Source organism: Miniopterus schreibersii (genome assembly GCF_964146895.1).
Source record: "Miniopterus schreibersii genome assembly, chromosome: 5".
In the NCBI taxonomy this organism is placed as follows: domain Eukaryota; kingdom Metazoa; phylum Chordata; class Mammalia; order Chiroptera; family Miniopteridae; genus Miniopterus; species Miniopterus schreibersii.
The window spans coordinates 3,194,538-3,210,925 of record NC_138106.1 but is presented as its reverse complement, the minus strand read 5'-3'; the positions used below and the strand labels follow the sequence as shown (position 1 = coordinate 3,210,925).

General features: G+C 52.1%; 1 protein-coding gene across 4 annotated transcripts in view; it reads left to right on the top strand.

Moving 5' to 3' along the window:
• LOC308557413 (interleukin-10 receptor subunit beta-like) overlaps window positions 1–16,388 on the top strand; it is a 38,824-nt gene that overhangs the window by 11,370 nt on the left and 11,066 nt on the right. For 2 of the 4 annotated variants that reach the window (XM_081137904.1, XM_081137905.1), the window contains exons 7-9: window positions 1,524–1,692; window positions 4,063–4,196; window positions 6,314–8,453. In XM_081137904.1, coding sequence (XP_080994030.1) covers window positions 1,524–1,692; window positions 4,063–4,196; window positions 6,314–7,039 — 1,029 coding nt within the window. In that variant the 3' untranslated portion in view covers window positions 7,040–8,453. Of the gene's footprint in view, window positions 1–1,523; window positions 1,693–4,062; window positions 4,197–6,313; window positions 8,454–9,305; window positions 9,467–11,105; window positions 11,230–14,589; window positions 14,748–16,388 lie in introns of those variants that run through there. The other 2 variants (XM_081137907.1, XM_081137906.1) reach the window with 2 other exon arrangements.

The following is a 16,388-nucleotide window of genomic DNA, read 5'->3' as shown; positions in this document are numbered from 1 at the left end:
GGGGGTTGAGGAACAGCAGGGAACTGGCATGGAGTGGCCGAGACAAGAGAAGGAGGGAGGGAGGAAATGGGGAAGGATCTGGTAGGGCTTTGTGGGTCCGAGCCTGGAGTGTGATGGAGCCTCCTGGCTGGGGTGTTAAGAACGGACCACAGGATGATGGAGGAAGAAGAGGAGACGTCCAAACCTAAAGCTAGGTGGCCTGCCAGGTGCTCCTGGAAAAAGACATGCCTGCCCGGCCGGGCGTGGCTCAGCAGTTGAGCCTCCACCTACGATCCAGGTGATCAGGGTTCGATTCCCGGTCAGGGCACATGCCCGGGTTGTGGGCTCGATCAGCGACTCTTTCATCATTGATGTTTCTCTCTCTCTCCCTCGTCTTTCCTCTCTCTGAAGTCAATAAAGATATATTTTGAAAAGAAAAGAAAAGAAAAAGACATGCCCATGTGGTATTCACTGGGCACGCAGGTGGGGGCCAGTCAGCCACTGCTGATAACCCACCTGGCTGGAATGGCTGACACTTGAGAAATATGAAAGAGAAGCTAAAGAAAAAACCCAGAAACGTGGTGCTCGTCTTGGGCCTTGGACATAGATGAGGGAGAACTAGACAGACAACACAGCAGGACTGGGCCATGCCTATTTTGAAACAGAAAAGAAGCACTGTACTTTGACAACTCTAAGTGATTATACAAAAGAACCTTCAAAGCATCTCTCTAATTCCAAAATGGAACAGAACTACCTACCTGAGGAAGGGGGGGCAAGGTGTTTTAAGGAAGGAGACAGGAAACCACATATCAGCCTCCGTTCTGCCACAGACAAGCTGTGTGCCTCAGGGAAGTTACTTAACCACTCTGAACTATAGTTTCTTCATCTGGACAATAGGAATAATGTCTGCTTTGCAGACTTTGTTTTTAATGTTTTTATTGATTTCAGAGAGAGGAAGAGAGAGGGAGAGAGAGACGGAAATATCAATGATGAGAGAGTCATTGATCGGCTGCCTCCTGCATGCCCCTGGCTGGGGGTTGAGCCCGCAACCCAGGCATGTGCCCTGACTGGGAATCGAACAGCAATCTCCTGGATCCTAGGTCAATACTCAACCGATGAGCCACCCCAGCCGGGCTACAGACTGTTTTGACTGTCCCATGAGTTAATATTAATGAAAGTACTTTCTGAAATGTAAAGCAGATATATGCCATTAATAAAACAAGATAATCTTACTGCAAGATAAGAGTAGCTTGCAAAAATGACGTCATGGAGACCTTTATTCCTCAGTGGGACTTTTTCTTCTTGTTTGTAAAACGAGATTTCATGGTTTAGAAATGAGTGTGTATACATGTACATGCAGTTTTGTGATAAACTGCTTGCCCCAGGTGACTTGTGAATTCTTTTTCTTGCCAAGCCTGTGATCTCTGTATCTCTATATAAAATTTGAAGACAAATCCCCAGAGATATTCTCAGAGCTTGCCTCTAAATAAAATTCTACTCCATGTCCTACTGATTTTTGTTTTTGTTTTTGTTTATTTTTACAGCATAAACTCAGGATAAATCAAAACACCACTGGGAATTTTATTTACACCATCGACAAGTTAATCCCAAACACAAACTACTGTGTATCTGTTTATTTTGAGCCTAAGGACCTGCAAATAATAAAGAGATCTCCCTTGAAATGTACCTTTCTTCAGCCTGGACAAGAATCAGGTATGACAGGTTTTAAAAATTGTTTTAAATGTTTGACTTTTATTCCAAGGGAAAACCTATCTAAAGAAAAGACTCTAAAAGCCGGAGAGCCCTGAGCATCTCTTCCACTAAAGGCACGTGGCAGAGGGGCTTTCTGCTGGTCAGTCTCCACTAAGTGGTGATCACCCTGATGTTGCCGTACCATAGGGACAGTCGGGTATAAGGTCAGAAATCCTTTATAAGGTCAGAAATTCTCCTGCATTGGAAACGCTTTTATTTCAGGGAGTCAGAATAAAGTTCGGCTCTGTGTGCCCTTAGCTGGAGCATTCCTCAAGCCAGGTGCTGGAGGAGGCAGGGATACTGGAGGCAAGCACAGGCCAAGGTGTCCCAGGGCGATGGATACAGGCGGGCGGCGAGGTTGGGTATGGTTTGCACATCTGGCCTGTTTCTGGAGACAGTTGACTGTAGCTCACAGATAAAAGGGAAACTGGTCCGTGGGGGTGATGTAGTCACTGAGGAGGCTGATAGCCTGTCTATCTCAGAGGCATTAGAACAGCAGACAGTGTCACCTCCTCACCTTCCTCCCAACGGAGAGCTTGACAGTGAGAACAGTCAGGCATAGGGACACTCACTACTCTGCTGCTTGATTCTTAGAAAGTCAGCCACGAAAATGTGAAGATCTTTTGGGCTTTATGAAGCGATCCGTGAATCGGGCGGCAACCCATCCAGCAATTAGAAGGGCACTCCAATGAGTCGTACAACATGCAGTGTCCTCACAGGCAGAAAGGGGATGGGACTGACGTGAACAGAGTGAGTCACTGTAGGTCAGAGACCGCAGGGGTGTCATTCGGCCTACCGCGTCCCCCGTGTTGATCCCAGAAACTCCAGACTGATGGGTGGGTTTAAAATTCTCCCAGCCTGGGAGAGGATGCAGTTAGCTTAGTTAAGTTTTGGTTTGGTGACAGCTGCATAGTAAAAGTGACTCCATTTTGGCTGTTGTTTTTATTTATTTATTTTTCACAATCTTCACAACCACCCCGTAGACTGTCGGGGCTCACCTCACGCGTTAGAGAAGCCCGAGGTTACAGCTAGGGGCAGGTGTGGCTGGGCAAGAGCCCCTGAAGTCCAGGTGGCCCGAGCACTAGCCAGTGCCCTCACCCCCCTTCCTCATGCCTAGCCCGAGGTTGGCCACCCTTGGCTTTTAGGGGGAGCTGGCGGTTCCTCTTTTCTCTCCTGTTTCCGTTTGGCCTGAGGCTGTAACAGTCATCCCGGTAAAGGTCTTTCTGGAAATGGAAGAGAGCTTTAGGCACTGTTACACTGAAACCTGGAGGCCAGCAGCTCTTGTGAAAGAAAGGGCTTATGGAGCCCTAGTCTAGCCGGAAAAAAGGACCCGGGGCCGGGACACAGACGGCCTAAGCCGCAGGTCCACCACCCTGGGGCCCACGGCTGGTGCACAACGAGCGTGGATTAGAAAGCTGCCAGCTGTTTCCAAAGCGTTTCCACAGGCTGCAGATAAGGGGGCGGGGAAAGGTGCCCGTCCGTCACTAAGGGAGAGAGATTCACTGCTTCCTGATTGGTTGTGGGCCGTCACGTGCTCCTACAAGCCTCGGGGGGCGGTCAGACCTCCGCGGGGAAGTTGATACAAAGTATCCACAGACAAGCTGATACAAAGTATCCACAGACGTGCAGGTGCGTGAGCCAGGCTGGTGCCGACTGATCCCTTGGTTCAGTTTGCTCGGGCTCGCGGTGGTTTAACTTAGGGCAGCTCAGCAGTTCCCGCTGGTCCTTTCCTCACAACCAATTTCTTCTCAGTCCAGTCGGACTTACAGAGGAAAGTTAATTTCGGTGGGAATGTTGCAGTTTTCCAAAGGGAATTTAGACGAGATGCTAAGGGGGAACTCCTAACAGGACAGAGGGCTGAGCAGAGCCTGGACTTGGGGTCCCGGCCTGAGGATGACCCAGCTGTTGATTTCAGGCGGACCCCCCCCCCCCATTGCCAACTTCTTCCTGCCTGCAGCACATACTGGCAGGTGGCCACTGAGCGTTTGACATGTGGCCAGTGTGACTCAGAAGCTGAGGGGTGTTTTCAGTTTTGATCCATTAAATGTAAGTAGTCGTGGGTAGCTAATCGCCACCGTACTGGACAGTGCTGTCATAGATCGTAATTATAAAGTGGAAGTAATTTTACTTTTGAAAACGAAATCTGTCATTTTTATGTGTTTTTTTTAAAGTACACTTGGATTACTTTCCATTTTTATTTTTGTACGTAATGAGAGTTTTTCCAACTATTGCTCCTTCAATGACTCCTTCACCACCAGACCCACGCCTTTTTGTTCCAGCCTCTGATTGATTGGATGTCTTTTGAAATAAAGTTATTTAATTTTTTTGCAGCAGAGTCATCAGAATCTGTCAAAATAGGAGGACTGGTTGCCTTGTTTTTCACAGCATCTATGTTCATAAGCACCATAGTATTACTGAAACGGATCGGTTATATTTTCTTACGGCATGAGGTCCCCAAAGTGTTGGTATGTAGTTTTTTTTTATTTCTGTCTTTATTTTTATTTTACCTTGAGAGTTTTTCTTCTATACTCAAATATTTGCACAGAAGAAAGCCCCATTTTCTAAAAGTGCCAAGGCATTTCGTCACAGTGGGTTCTTCTCTATTCTTAGAAACACACATTTTGCATCGTATGTTTTCCTTTTTGGCTTTGTCCACGTGTTGTTTTTGGCAATCACATCTTATTCCATTGGCGTGAATGCATCATCCTTCCCTTCATCATCTCCCAGCGGTGGAGCATTTAGATTGGTTTCTTTTCTGTTTCTTTTCCTTTAACTTCTTTCTTTTTTGGCCATTAAGAATAACACAGTGGACATTTCTGTATCTTTTTATTTCGGATTACTTCAGTGGAGCGTGCACATAAAGTGGATTTATCTTATGAGGAGATGAGGAAGTAGTTTGTGACGCCGGTGGTGACACGTAGGTGTGCACATTTCTCCGAAGCTCTGCTGACACTGATTAGTCAATGTTACCGCTTTCGTCCATTTATCGTGCATGCAACAGTCCCCCACGCTTGCTCTCCTTTGTGTTACTTTCACTGTTAGCGAAAGTGGCTACTCTGTCTTCATTTCCTCTGCGTTCCCAAAGCAGAGTTTCTGTTCAGAGCCTTCACCCATCAGCCCAGTCTGGGTATTTCACATATTTCCAAATGCTCCTCATGTCTTGTGACTCAGCTATGTTTCCCCATCATTTATCATCTTCCTATCCCATTGCCTTCTTTCTGTATTAGTTTTGTGACTTTTCATTCACAGATGTCTTCCCTTTCTGTGTTTGAACCCATTCACCTTCGTCTCCTAAGCGTTTGACAGCCGCATATTTAAATATTCCTCCGCAGCTGATAAGATTGAGGCCTTCTTTCTCTTGCTGTTTCTGTCGGTTGGGGTGGGGTTGGGGAGGGTCGTTATGGGGCCGGTATGGGCGCTTTGGGGGATTTTAATTCCCATGAGTATCTGAACTTAGCTGGCATCTGGCTGTGCCCTCTGCGAGGCGAGGGCTCTGTGTTGGGCTCCCTCCGCACCGCGATGGGAAAGGCAGAGCTGCTCGTGCTTGAGAGTGCAGCGCTGGAGACTCTTTGTGGCTTTCGGGTAAGGAAGATCCTCAGACACAAAAAGCAATACCCTTAAAGGAAGAGCATGGATACGTTTTCTTACATGAAAATTAAGGATTTCCTTTCCTCAAATGCCACGATAAAGAGAGTAAACAGATGAAACCACAGACAGGAAACAACATATGTAACAATAACCAACAAGTCATCAGCATTCAGATAATGTAAGGAGCTCCCGTGAATCAGTAAGAGAAAAGATGAACAGCCTAATAGAAAGCTCAGCCCAAGCCTGGGTCTGGATAGAGCAGGGAGGAGCAGGTTTGTTAGATGGAGCAACCCAAGCAGCCTGTAGGACAGGGAGGGGGTGGATGCTGTCAAGATTCCAGGCCGGCGAAAGGAATCCCGTGCCACCCGCCTCATCGTCGGCCCCCTGGCAGTCAGTCATTGGGAGCCAGGGTGCAACTCAGCCTGCCTGTATTCTCAGCTCACCCCACCTGTGTGTTCTGGAGGCGTTTCTTCCAAGGGCTGGAATAGAGTGAGCCCCAGTCTCCGGTGTCCCGGACCCTATAGAGGTCAGTCCAGGGGTTTTGACCCCAACGGAATCGGCTCCCATGGTCTCTCATCCCCCACAGTTTCTCAACACCCCTCAGAAGGTCTTGGCCATCCAGAATGGAGGTCTCTCTGGCCTGCATGTGGGCAGCAGTGAGGGGCGGGTGTAGGGAGGACGGGCCATCTGCCTAGTTTGAAACCCGGGTTGCACGGACTGTTCATGAACCCTGGGCCAGTTTCTCAGCCTCTGCCTCATTTTTTCGCCTGTAAAGGGGGGGTGGGAACAGTCAGCCTACCTCACGGAGAGGCTGCGAGGGTGAAATGAACGTGTCAGGCACGCGGAGCAGCGCCCAGCCGACAGTGAACAGCCTAGAACTGGTAGCTGCGATTGGCGCCATCACCGCCCCCGTCACTGCGCAGCCAGTCCCATGAAGTCGTATTCTGTCCAGAGAGGAAGGGCAGGCACTCACAACTGATTCTCTCTCTCTCAGGACTTTAGAAACTTGGCAGCCTGGGCGTTTCCCGAGCCGCCGGCCCTGGAAGCCGTGGCCGTGTTGGAGGTCATTCACATCAGTAGGAAGAAAAAGGTGTGGGATTATAACTATGACGACGAAAGTGACGATGAAGCGGTGCCCCAAGCAAGCGCCGGGGGCTACACCATGCACAAACTCATAGTCGGGCCTCTGTGTCCGGCGCCCACCTGCTCGGCTACCCTGGAGGATACCCTGGACGACTGCAGCGACCCGGACACCGAGGACTCCCAGGAGCCTGAGGCCGAATCCCAGGCTCTGATGGCTCCCGGGCCTGGGCCCTGGCCAGAGGAACACACCAGTGGGGCCTACAAGGGGAGAGGGGCTCAGCCGGCGGACCCCTTTCCCAAGGAGGACAGCAGCTCCGTGGAGAGCTCTGGGGACAGAATTTTCTTCAATGTGGACTTAAACTCCGTGTTTGTGAGGGTCCCCGACGACAGCGATGATGACAACGATGACTCAGAAGACCCTCCGGGGTTCTGTCTTCCGGAAGAGCCGGATGACTTCAAGGCGGCTGAAAGGGAGAGCAGCCTTCTGGCGGCCAGTGGAGAAGGTGCACAGCCGGCCTTCCCAGGCCCCCCCGTGGAGTGCCTGGGGCCTGAAGATGCACCTTTTAATAGAAGTGACACTTCCAAGTCAGACATTGACATCGGGGGCGGTTATATGAGACGAATTCCAGAATGTTGAATTAACTGACAGCTACCTCTCCCAGACCCTCACTGCTCCTGTGGTCTGCAGGTGTTCTTGGGGGGCAGAGCCCCCCTTCTTCCTGGAGACATCACCTATGCAAATTCCCGGAATGGGGGAGGGAAGGGCAAACCTAGGTGTCATTACCTGTGCAATTTTTACATGTTCAGAGTGACAGGCTTTGCAGGGAAGATGCCCTGTCCTGTGCTCATGCATTCCTCATGTTTCTGCCTGATTCCCAGAGGAGTGAGGTTCAGGAGCGGCCCGGGCCCTGGGGAGTCATTCAGTGGGGCGAGGGTGAGCGTGGCAGGGAAGGGAAGACGGCTGGGCTCACAGCCGGAGCAGTCAGCAGTGCCTCCCACAGGCTCCAGAAAAGAGCAGGAAACAGGCAGAAAAAGCCGTGGAGGGTGGACCACAGGGGGGACTCACAAAAAACAGAGGACATGTTCCCAGTTGATGTAAGGAAGGGCCAGCCAAGACTTGGCCACCTCTCAGGTGACATGTTCTGTTGCCTCCAGCCTGGATTGGACCCGGCCCTCCTCCAGCCCTCGTCACTCCAGTGAGGAAGGCAGACACACACATCTCTCCAGCGTCAGGCAGGAGAGAACAGAGGAAACAGGCATCTGCATGAGGCAGAGAACTTGGTGCCATATTTTATTTTTTTTTAAAGCCAGTAAGACAACAAATGCAAATATGCTTTGAGGCCTTCAGAAAAAGTAAAGCCTAGAACTCCTGGAGGTCATCTTAATCCTGGGAAGGGGGAAGGGGGGGGGGTCCAGCACATCAGTAGCAAACGCACAGGACTGGGACTCATTCATTGGAGTCCATTTCACTGTGTGACCCTGAGCACTTTGCTTAGCCTCTCTGAGCCTATTTCTTCACTCATGAAATAAGGAGACTGGGCTAGGTCATCTCCAAGATCCTTCAATGCTGGGAGACAGATTAGGAAATGCACAGGACTACAGACTCTGGTGGAGGTGTCGCAACCCGGAGAGGCTCCCAGGGCGAATGAAAGGTATGGAACCCTACCCAGTCCCCTCACTCGGGAGCAGGGTTTTCAGACCTTCCTTCTGGATCCATTCAAAGGAGGGGGGGGCGGGGGGACAAAAATGTCATGAGTTCTACCTAGTTAAGGACTTTGAATAGATTCTTTTTATAACTGCTCTGAAGTTACTCAAAGGAGGGGTCCATGAGAGGGGAAGTGTTAATCTGATGAAATGCTGCAGGAAAAGGGATTGTATCATACACGGTCCATTTCTCTGCCTCCAAGTGCATCTGTCGTGTCTTGAAAGATTTCCAGAGCGATCTTCCGGGATAACCTCTTCATGGCAGCGTGTGTACCTGTGTGTTTTTAAATTTTGTATCGTGGTTGGTGGTGAGGGAAGGATAATACAGAAATACTTTTTAAGTACAAACTCAGTATGTTGTCCTGTGTTGCTTCTAACCCTAACCCAAAGACATGCCTAGGGAGAGGAAGGGGGGAGAGAAACATGGAGGTGACAGAGACACAGATTGGTTGCCTCCCCAGAACCCTTCAGGGCAGGCAGGAGGCCCCACCGACAGAGCCACTCCCAGGGCCAAATGCAGTAGGTTTTGAGAGCAGTTTCTCGTGAGAGGGAGCGCACATGCCAAGGAGTTGGGGTTCTGCTGGCATCTCCACGGTGGCGCGAAGGGCCTTTATCTCTGCACCTCTGCGGGGCGGCCTGCGGGGACCTCTGAGCTCGCGGCACCCGCACCGGGGGTGCTCCAGCGTCAGACAGGCGGTCCCCGCGCTTACCCTGCCCTGGGTTTTCCAGCCTCTCCAGGAGGAAATGAAACCCTTCTCAACAATCGTGTAAGAGAAACGAGTCATTGCCAAATAAGCTGGGTTTGTGTCATTGGTCCCTGGGGGGCAAGGGGTAAACTGGATTTGCCAGTGGAATGCTCTTAACTCAGCTTGTGCGCGGGAGGGGACCCTGGGGGACACGGGGACACGCCCCGCTGGTGCCAGGAGACGCGGCCACGGCCTGTCACTGCACCGGCCAAGGGGGCGCGTCCCGGATGGGGGGGGCTGTCGTTAACTCGAGGGCTCCATTGGGGGACCCTGCACTGCCCTACGGTTTCGCAAGTCGGTGTTTTCCACTCACCGGGGGGAGGAGCGAGGCCTCCCCGTCTTCCCCGTCCCCTGCGCGCACGGCGGCCTCCGGGGCGGGGCGCGCGGGGACCCGGAGGCCGGGGAGGGGCGGGGCGCGCGAAGGTGGGGCGCCGGTAGCCACGCCCCCCGGGTCCCGGAAGCGGCCTGGGGCTGGGCCGCGGGTGCGTCGTGGCGCGTAGGGGCCTCGGGGGCGCGTGCGGCCGCCTGCCCACCGCCCCTGCGCCCGCGGGCTCCCGGCGCGGCCATGGCGCGCGGCCTCCGGAGCTGGCTGGGCGGCTGCCTCCTGGTGTCAGGTGAGGCTGCGCGACTAGGGCTCCGGGCGCCCCGGGGCGCCGGCTCGCCCCCCCCTCCCCAGGCCTGGCCACCTGCTGGGGGACCTGGGCCGCGCGCGCCCCGGCCGACGCGCGCTTGGGACCTGGGGGAAGCGATGACCCCAAGGGCCACCTCCGAGCGGACCCCTGGACACCCTGGAAGTGACCGGTGCTCAGTAGGCCGCGCACTCAGGAGCTCAGCACCCCAACATCTGATTTCTGGCCCCTTAAATCCCAGCTCTGTGGCTTCCGAGTTCTAATCCAGTGAAACCTCCTGCGCCTGGGACAGGACAGGAAGGCCTTCCCCCCAGACACTAGACACCAGAGCCAGACACTGGACACAGGCCTGCAGGGGGGAAAGATCGGCTGTTTTATCATGAATGGCTCCATCCAGGACGACGGGAGGCTCCCCTCAAGAGCCCCAACTCCCCAGGGCGCGCGGGTGGCAGGTTCTGCAGGGCAGAGTCACAGGCACCGGGTTAGGGGTCAGGCCTGCTGGGAGCTGGTTGTCAGAGGTGAGGCGAGGTGAGGGTGACCAGTCATCTCTTCAGGTCTTGGGGACAGCTCTGGGGTCTGTTCCCTTGTCCCCCTGTCTGCTCTCGTGGGAAAATAGCCTGGGGGTGGGTCCTTCCACCTTAGGGCTCAGGAGCTGAAACTGCACTGAGGTCCAGGTGTTTACTTGAGCCGGCAGGGGTCCCACCCGGTGACCTTAAGTCGGGTCCAGGCAACTGTCTTCTGCTGCCTCAGGGGGCTTGCTGGTTATCTGGGGGAAAGACTAGGTCTCTGAAGGGTGTAGAAAGGGATGCGATTTCTAGAGCTAGGGTTCAAACCTAAATTTAATCAAAGTCCTAAAGACCCTCGGTTTCACCCTTCTCTGAATTGCCTGCCCAGGTTCAAGCAATGATGGGCCCCTCCCTTTCTGATGGGCTCCTTCCTGGCCTCCGGGACACACGCTCCCCTGGTGTCTCCTTCCCCTCAGGCTATTTCCGCTCCCAACGCTCTACCTCTGCCAGATCTCTGCCAAGTTCATGCCCGGGCCCTTTTCTCTCCTTCCCCTACGCCATTGCTTTGGGGGATATCAGCAGAACTCCGGCATTAAGTGCCGGCCTTAGGCCCATGACTCAGATTTCCGTCTCTATTGGCGCTAGCTCGGCCATGGGCCAGTGATGGTTTTTCATGCTGGTCTCTCTGCTTTTGTGTGTGTTTGACATTTTCTGTTAACAAGTTTAAAAATGATTTCTCTCTCTCTAGCCCAGGTCTGTGTGCAGGGCCTCAGGCTCATTCATCCCGCTGACCCTGATATTCCTTGTGTCTGTCTCCAGCATCCCAAACCTCATGCAGCTAAAACGAGACTCTTGCTTTCCCTGCCCCCAGCCCCAATCAGGGTGCCAGGTGCTCAAGCGGGGCCTGGAGACTAAGTCTGTGCGTCAGAAAGTCCAGAGTTTCTACCTCTGGGAATGTGTCTAAAGTCCTGCCCACCCTCACACCTTTCTCTTCCCCACTCATGTGCCCATTTGAAGACGTGGAGCCGTAGGGGAGGCCTCAGTGTCGGATCCGGTCATTTTCTTGGGCAACCTTTTTGAGGAAAAAAGTTGCAAGCTTTTCCCCTTTATTTTTACAGCGTTAGGAATGGTGCCTCCTCCTGAAAACGTCAGAATGAATTCAGTTAATTTCAAGAACATTCTAGAGTGGGAGTCACCTGCTTTTCCCAAAGGGAATCTGACTTTCACAGCTCAGTACCTAAGGTGAGTCTGGAGTGTTGCTGGCAGGAAGGTGCCCGAGGATGGTGGCCCTGAGCTGGTCACTGGGCTGGGCCACAGAGAAAATCTGACTGCTGTCACCCACGTGCCCATGACAGCCCGCGGGAGCCTCCCTGCTGGCCTTTCCCTTCTGTCCAAGAAGTGCTTGTGAATGCTCTTCTCTGAAACACACAAGTGAAACTCTTTTCTGTCTTGTTGGGATGGTTTGTGGTGGGACGATCCAAGGGACAGTGCTGGATAGAGACGTTTTATCACAGGGGTGTGGATGCCATGGGCCATAGTGGTTGCCTACTGTAAAGCGAATATATCTGGTTTATCACACGGATGTTTTTTGAGAGAAAAGCGTCGCTGATAGCATCCCCACTTATTAGAGGAGTATTGCTAGGAATCAGCAATAGACAGGCGGAAGCCACCCAAGAAGGCGGAGGCAAAGTCAGAAAGGCCCTTGCCATCGCACCATTCACCCCCTTCAATAACTAGATCCCAGGGCTGTGGGTGCAGGTAGTTTGCATAGTGGGTGCTCAGTTATTTCATGCCCTGAAATTGAACACAAGGCGGCTGCTGGCTAGTAAGAGCTCTGTCCTCTGACAGCATCGGAGACTTAGGAAGGAAGGACAGGTGAGTGTCAGAGACGATTATCTCCCCGGTGCCCTGACCTCCCAGGACCTGCCCTGCCTGCCGTTTCCTGTGTCCCCTCCCTTAGCAGCCTGCCCCTGCCCGCCGTAGGCCGGACTGCAGGCGAGGCACCGCTATGCCAGGTGCAGACAGCAGCGGGCCACCTGCCTCCAGTGTGACTCAGAAACGTACAAAGATAGAGGGTGCCCGCGGCGGAGCAGGAGGAAACGTGGGCCCCGGAGTCCAGGACCCCCACGCTCCCCCTCACCCAGCCTTCGGACGCACACGTAGCCACGACCTGCCAAGTCCGAGGGGTGGGAGCTGAGGAAGGCAGTTTTTGTTTACTTTTATTTTTAACTTTTTACTTTGAAATAATTCCAAGCCAACAGAACGTTGGAAATTTTCAAGTACAGTACAAAGGACTTCCTAAAAGCCTGTAGGTTTGAGGTTCACCGAATTTTCTCCCCCTCGCACGCCATGCCCCCTGCTCCTTCATATTTCCCTGTGCATTTCATGGGAGCGAGGACAGCCTCCTACATCCACGGTCATCAATGGGCAGCTCTCGGGCCGATACGATCCCTTCGGCAAACACACAGCCCACGATCCTGTTCTGTCCGTCCTCCCAAGGACTGAAGACGGTCTCTCTGACGGGCTTCTCTCCCGCGCTGTGTTTCCCAGCAGGGTCCCGGTTATAATTTCATTCTGCTCTCTCCACTCAGTCGCCAGGGCCCCAGAGATCCCACTGTGGAGCCTTAGCTTCCCTCCCTGCCTCTCTGCCCTGTGGGTTATTTTGGTGTTCGGTTCTTTGCCCTCGCAGTAGAGCTGTTTGGTTCGGAGATGAGAGTTCCCAGTGACGTCCCAGAAACCGAGAGTCGGGGCTGGGTTCCAGGTCTCCTCAGCGAGGAAGCACTGGGATAAGGGAATGTGCTGGGTGTGTCCTGGGGGAAGAAATTTGATCCAGAAGACGGGTTAGTCTCCCATGGCCCTGGAAAGCTGTGTTTAGAATTCCCTCTGCACAGACTGTCTTATGTGTGTGAATGGGGTGGGGGTGACCAGAGGAGGGGCACTCGTGATTTTAGCATAGAAGCATCTAAAAAAAAAAATTAAATGTAAATATTGCCTATTTAATACGAAGAATAATATTTTTAAATGCGATAAAACTGACCTAGTGAAAGAGAAGTTTGCAGAACACCTTTGGAAATACTCTATGTCCCAACCAACGGGTGCATTAGTTTAAATGAAGGAAGCAGCCACCTGTGAGAAAACCCCCTTCACGAAACGACCCCAGATTTTCCAAACGGTGGGATGCGAGGCAGCCCCAGGCCGCTGCTTGATTGGGACGTGTTTGTGGTGTATGAAGTGGAGAGAACAGATCATAAACTATGAGCCTGATCATCTCCACCTGCTTTTCGCACAAGATTGTTCCAGGCGTCCCTAGGACTGCGCCAGGTGTGGTGTGGGGCCTCAGACCCAGGGCTCTGAAGTCAAGCAGCCCTGAGTCCAGTTAGGCCACTTTCTTAGGGTCTCCACACCTACACGTCGTCTATAAAATAGGAGCGATTTTGGCTCTGCCCTTCTGCCGTTGAGCGTCTCGTGGGAAGACGCTGACCACCCGCCGAGCGCCAGGCCCGACTCCAAGTGCTCAACAGGAGTCAGCTGTCAGTGTTTTTATCAGCACCTTCCTTGTCACCTCTGAGCGCAGCCTCAGTGGCTGTGGCCACGACAGGAAGGTATGCTGGGGAACCAGTCAGACAAAGCCCTCCCTGTTGGCCGGAGAAAAGCTGGCTTTTCTTGGGTTAAATGGAGTTAATTACACCTCTCGAGGCTGTGGTTAGGTTATGTCACATGCTCCTGGCCACCTGGAAGCTGTTGCCAAACACTCCTTTCCTTCTGCCAACCTCCCTTCAGTGGCTGGTGTCAGGGCTGAGGATCTGGGGTCAACGAGTCGTTTCTCATTTTTCCAACGTAATTACAACAAAATCATTGAACTCAATGTACGGTGCTTACTGCGGCTAATCTGCGTATGTCCACACTGCACAGACCGTGTCCCGCCGTTGTCAGAAGCATCTAATCAGGGGAGGAAGCTTCTCCGTCACATGTGAGGGGTACTTGACCCCCTTCTGGAGAGGCACATGCTCCTGAGGGTAGGAAAGGCTCTGAGAAGTTCCGTTGTGAAGACAGACACCTCTTCACGTTCAACTCAGTTTTTGCCCCGAATTGACCACAGAACGGATCTATTTTTAAATGCTTCATGACAGCTCAAGGATAGTTAAGGTCCCGTGGAGCACAGTGTATAAAATGCTAATAAGTGATGTGTGCTAGTCAACAAAATTGACGTTGAAGAATTTGCTTTCTGCCCTGGCCGGTCTGGCCCAGTGGCTAGAGCGTCGCCTGCGGACTGAAGGGTCCTGGGTTTGATTCCGGCCAGGGGCATGTACCTTGCTTGCAGGCTCGATCCCGGCCCCAGTTGGGGCACGTGCGGGTGGCAGCTAAGCCATGTGCCTCTCTCACATCCATGTCTCTCTCTCTCTCTCTCCCCCTCCCTCCCACTCTCTCTGAAAAGCAATGGAAAAAGTATCCTCAGGTGAGGATTGAAAATAAAATTGCAAAAAACAAGAAGTTTGCTTTCTTGATCTCTCCTTGTTTTCCGTGGCGGGGGGACTAAGGCCCGGTTGGCCTCCGAGAGGCTGGAGTGCGGACCCTCATGGTTGTCCTTCTCCAATCTTGCAGTTACAGGAAGTTCCAGGACACGTGCACCAGCACCCCCGCAACGGAGTGCGACTTCTCCAGCCTTTCCAAGTACGGGGACCACACCTTGCGAGTCAGGGCTGAACTTGGAGAAGAGCACTCAGCCTGGGTGAACCTCACCTTCTGTCCCGTCGATGACAGTAAGTCACTCTGTTTCCTGTTTTCGTGTGATGTCATCCTCGCGCCTTAGGTGTTTCCCCTTCGGCTGGCCTGTCAGCGAGGATTCTGAGTTCCCACAGAGTGGATGGCCTTGCACCAGGAGCTTAGGGAATATATATATATAGAGAGAGAGGATGGTGGCCTTCAGGAAGTTCATGGGAGAGACAGGAAAGGATCGGCATAAAGTCAGTAAGATAATTAAATATAAATTTAATAACTTAATGCCTTCGGGGTGAGAATGAGAACATTTGGAGTGATTAATGTCCAGTCACATGTCACCTAATGAGAAATGTGTCACTGGGTGATTGCATTGTTGTGCGAACATCACAGGTGCACTCGCACGTACCTCGATAGCCCAGCCTACCGCGCGCCCAGGCCGTGGTCTAGCCCCTTGTGCCCGGGCCAAAGCCTGTGCAGCACGTTACTGTACTGAACACTGTAGGCAGTTGTAAGCCCGTGGCAAGTACTTGTGTATCTAAATATAGAACAGGTGCAGTAAAAATATGGCATAAAAGAGAAGAACGGCTCACCTGTATAGGACACTTACTGTGAACGCAGCCTGCAGACTGGAAGGTGCTCTGCGTGAGTCAGTGAGTGAGCGGTGCGTGAGCTCCAAGGCTAGGACGCTACGGCGCAGGACTGTAGGCCTCGTAAACGCTGCACACTTAGGCCATGCCAAATTTATAAAACATCACGAGATTAAATCAAGCACAAAGTGATGCAATCAAGAGGCGCGGTAAACACAAGATGTGTGAGGCTGCTTCTGGCATAACACAGCTACTGTTTCATAGCCCACACTTTTATTTTATAAGCAGGAAGGGAACACTCATTAAAACAGCAATAAGAGGTATGGCATAGTAAATACTTAAACCAATGACATCGTTGTTTATTGTCGTTATCAAATATTAGGTACTATATATAACTGTATGGGCTATATTTTTATACCACTAGGAGCACAGTTAAGTTTTTTTATTCCAGCATCACCACAACCCATTAGTAATACATTGCTCTATGACATTACGATGCCTACAACGTCACTAGGTGATGGGAATTTTCAGCTCCATTATTATTTTATGGACCACTATCATAGATGTGGTCCATCATTGACCAAAACATTGTTACGTGGTGCTTGACCATAGTCCATTTTCTGGGAGGAATTCAGTTTGGAATTATGAGTTAAAGAAATGTGACCCAGGCAAAGAACAAAACTATTATAGGCCGATGTGGAGAGAGGAAGACCAGGTGCAGACAACCACCTTTCCCAGAATGAAGGACAGAGGGTGGATTCCGCTAATGGCATATGTGTTGGGTCACACTGGCAGGTAAGCATCAAAAAAAATGTCCCCAGGTTAGATCTGGAGGGTCATGGGGACCCACCGGAGGCTATGAGGTGAACATAACTAGAACAATAGGAATTGAAAACTAAACCACTACACAGGAATTGAGAGAGGTTACAACAACCTCATTAACAAAACTCAAGAGCAGCCTTCCGAGGAGTAGAGACACACCGTAGAAGGGTCGTCTCTGTACCACTCCCCTGCTCTCGACCCCGTGGCTCCCAGTTTCGCTCACTCTGGGAGAGGATGCAGCTGGGATGCCCTTCTCTCCTTCCCCAATTCTGT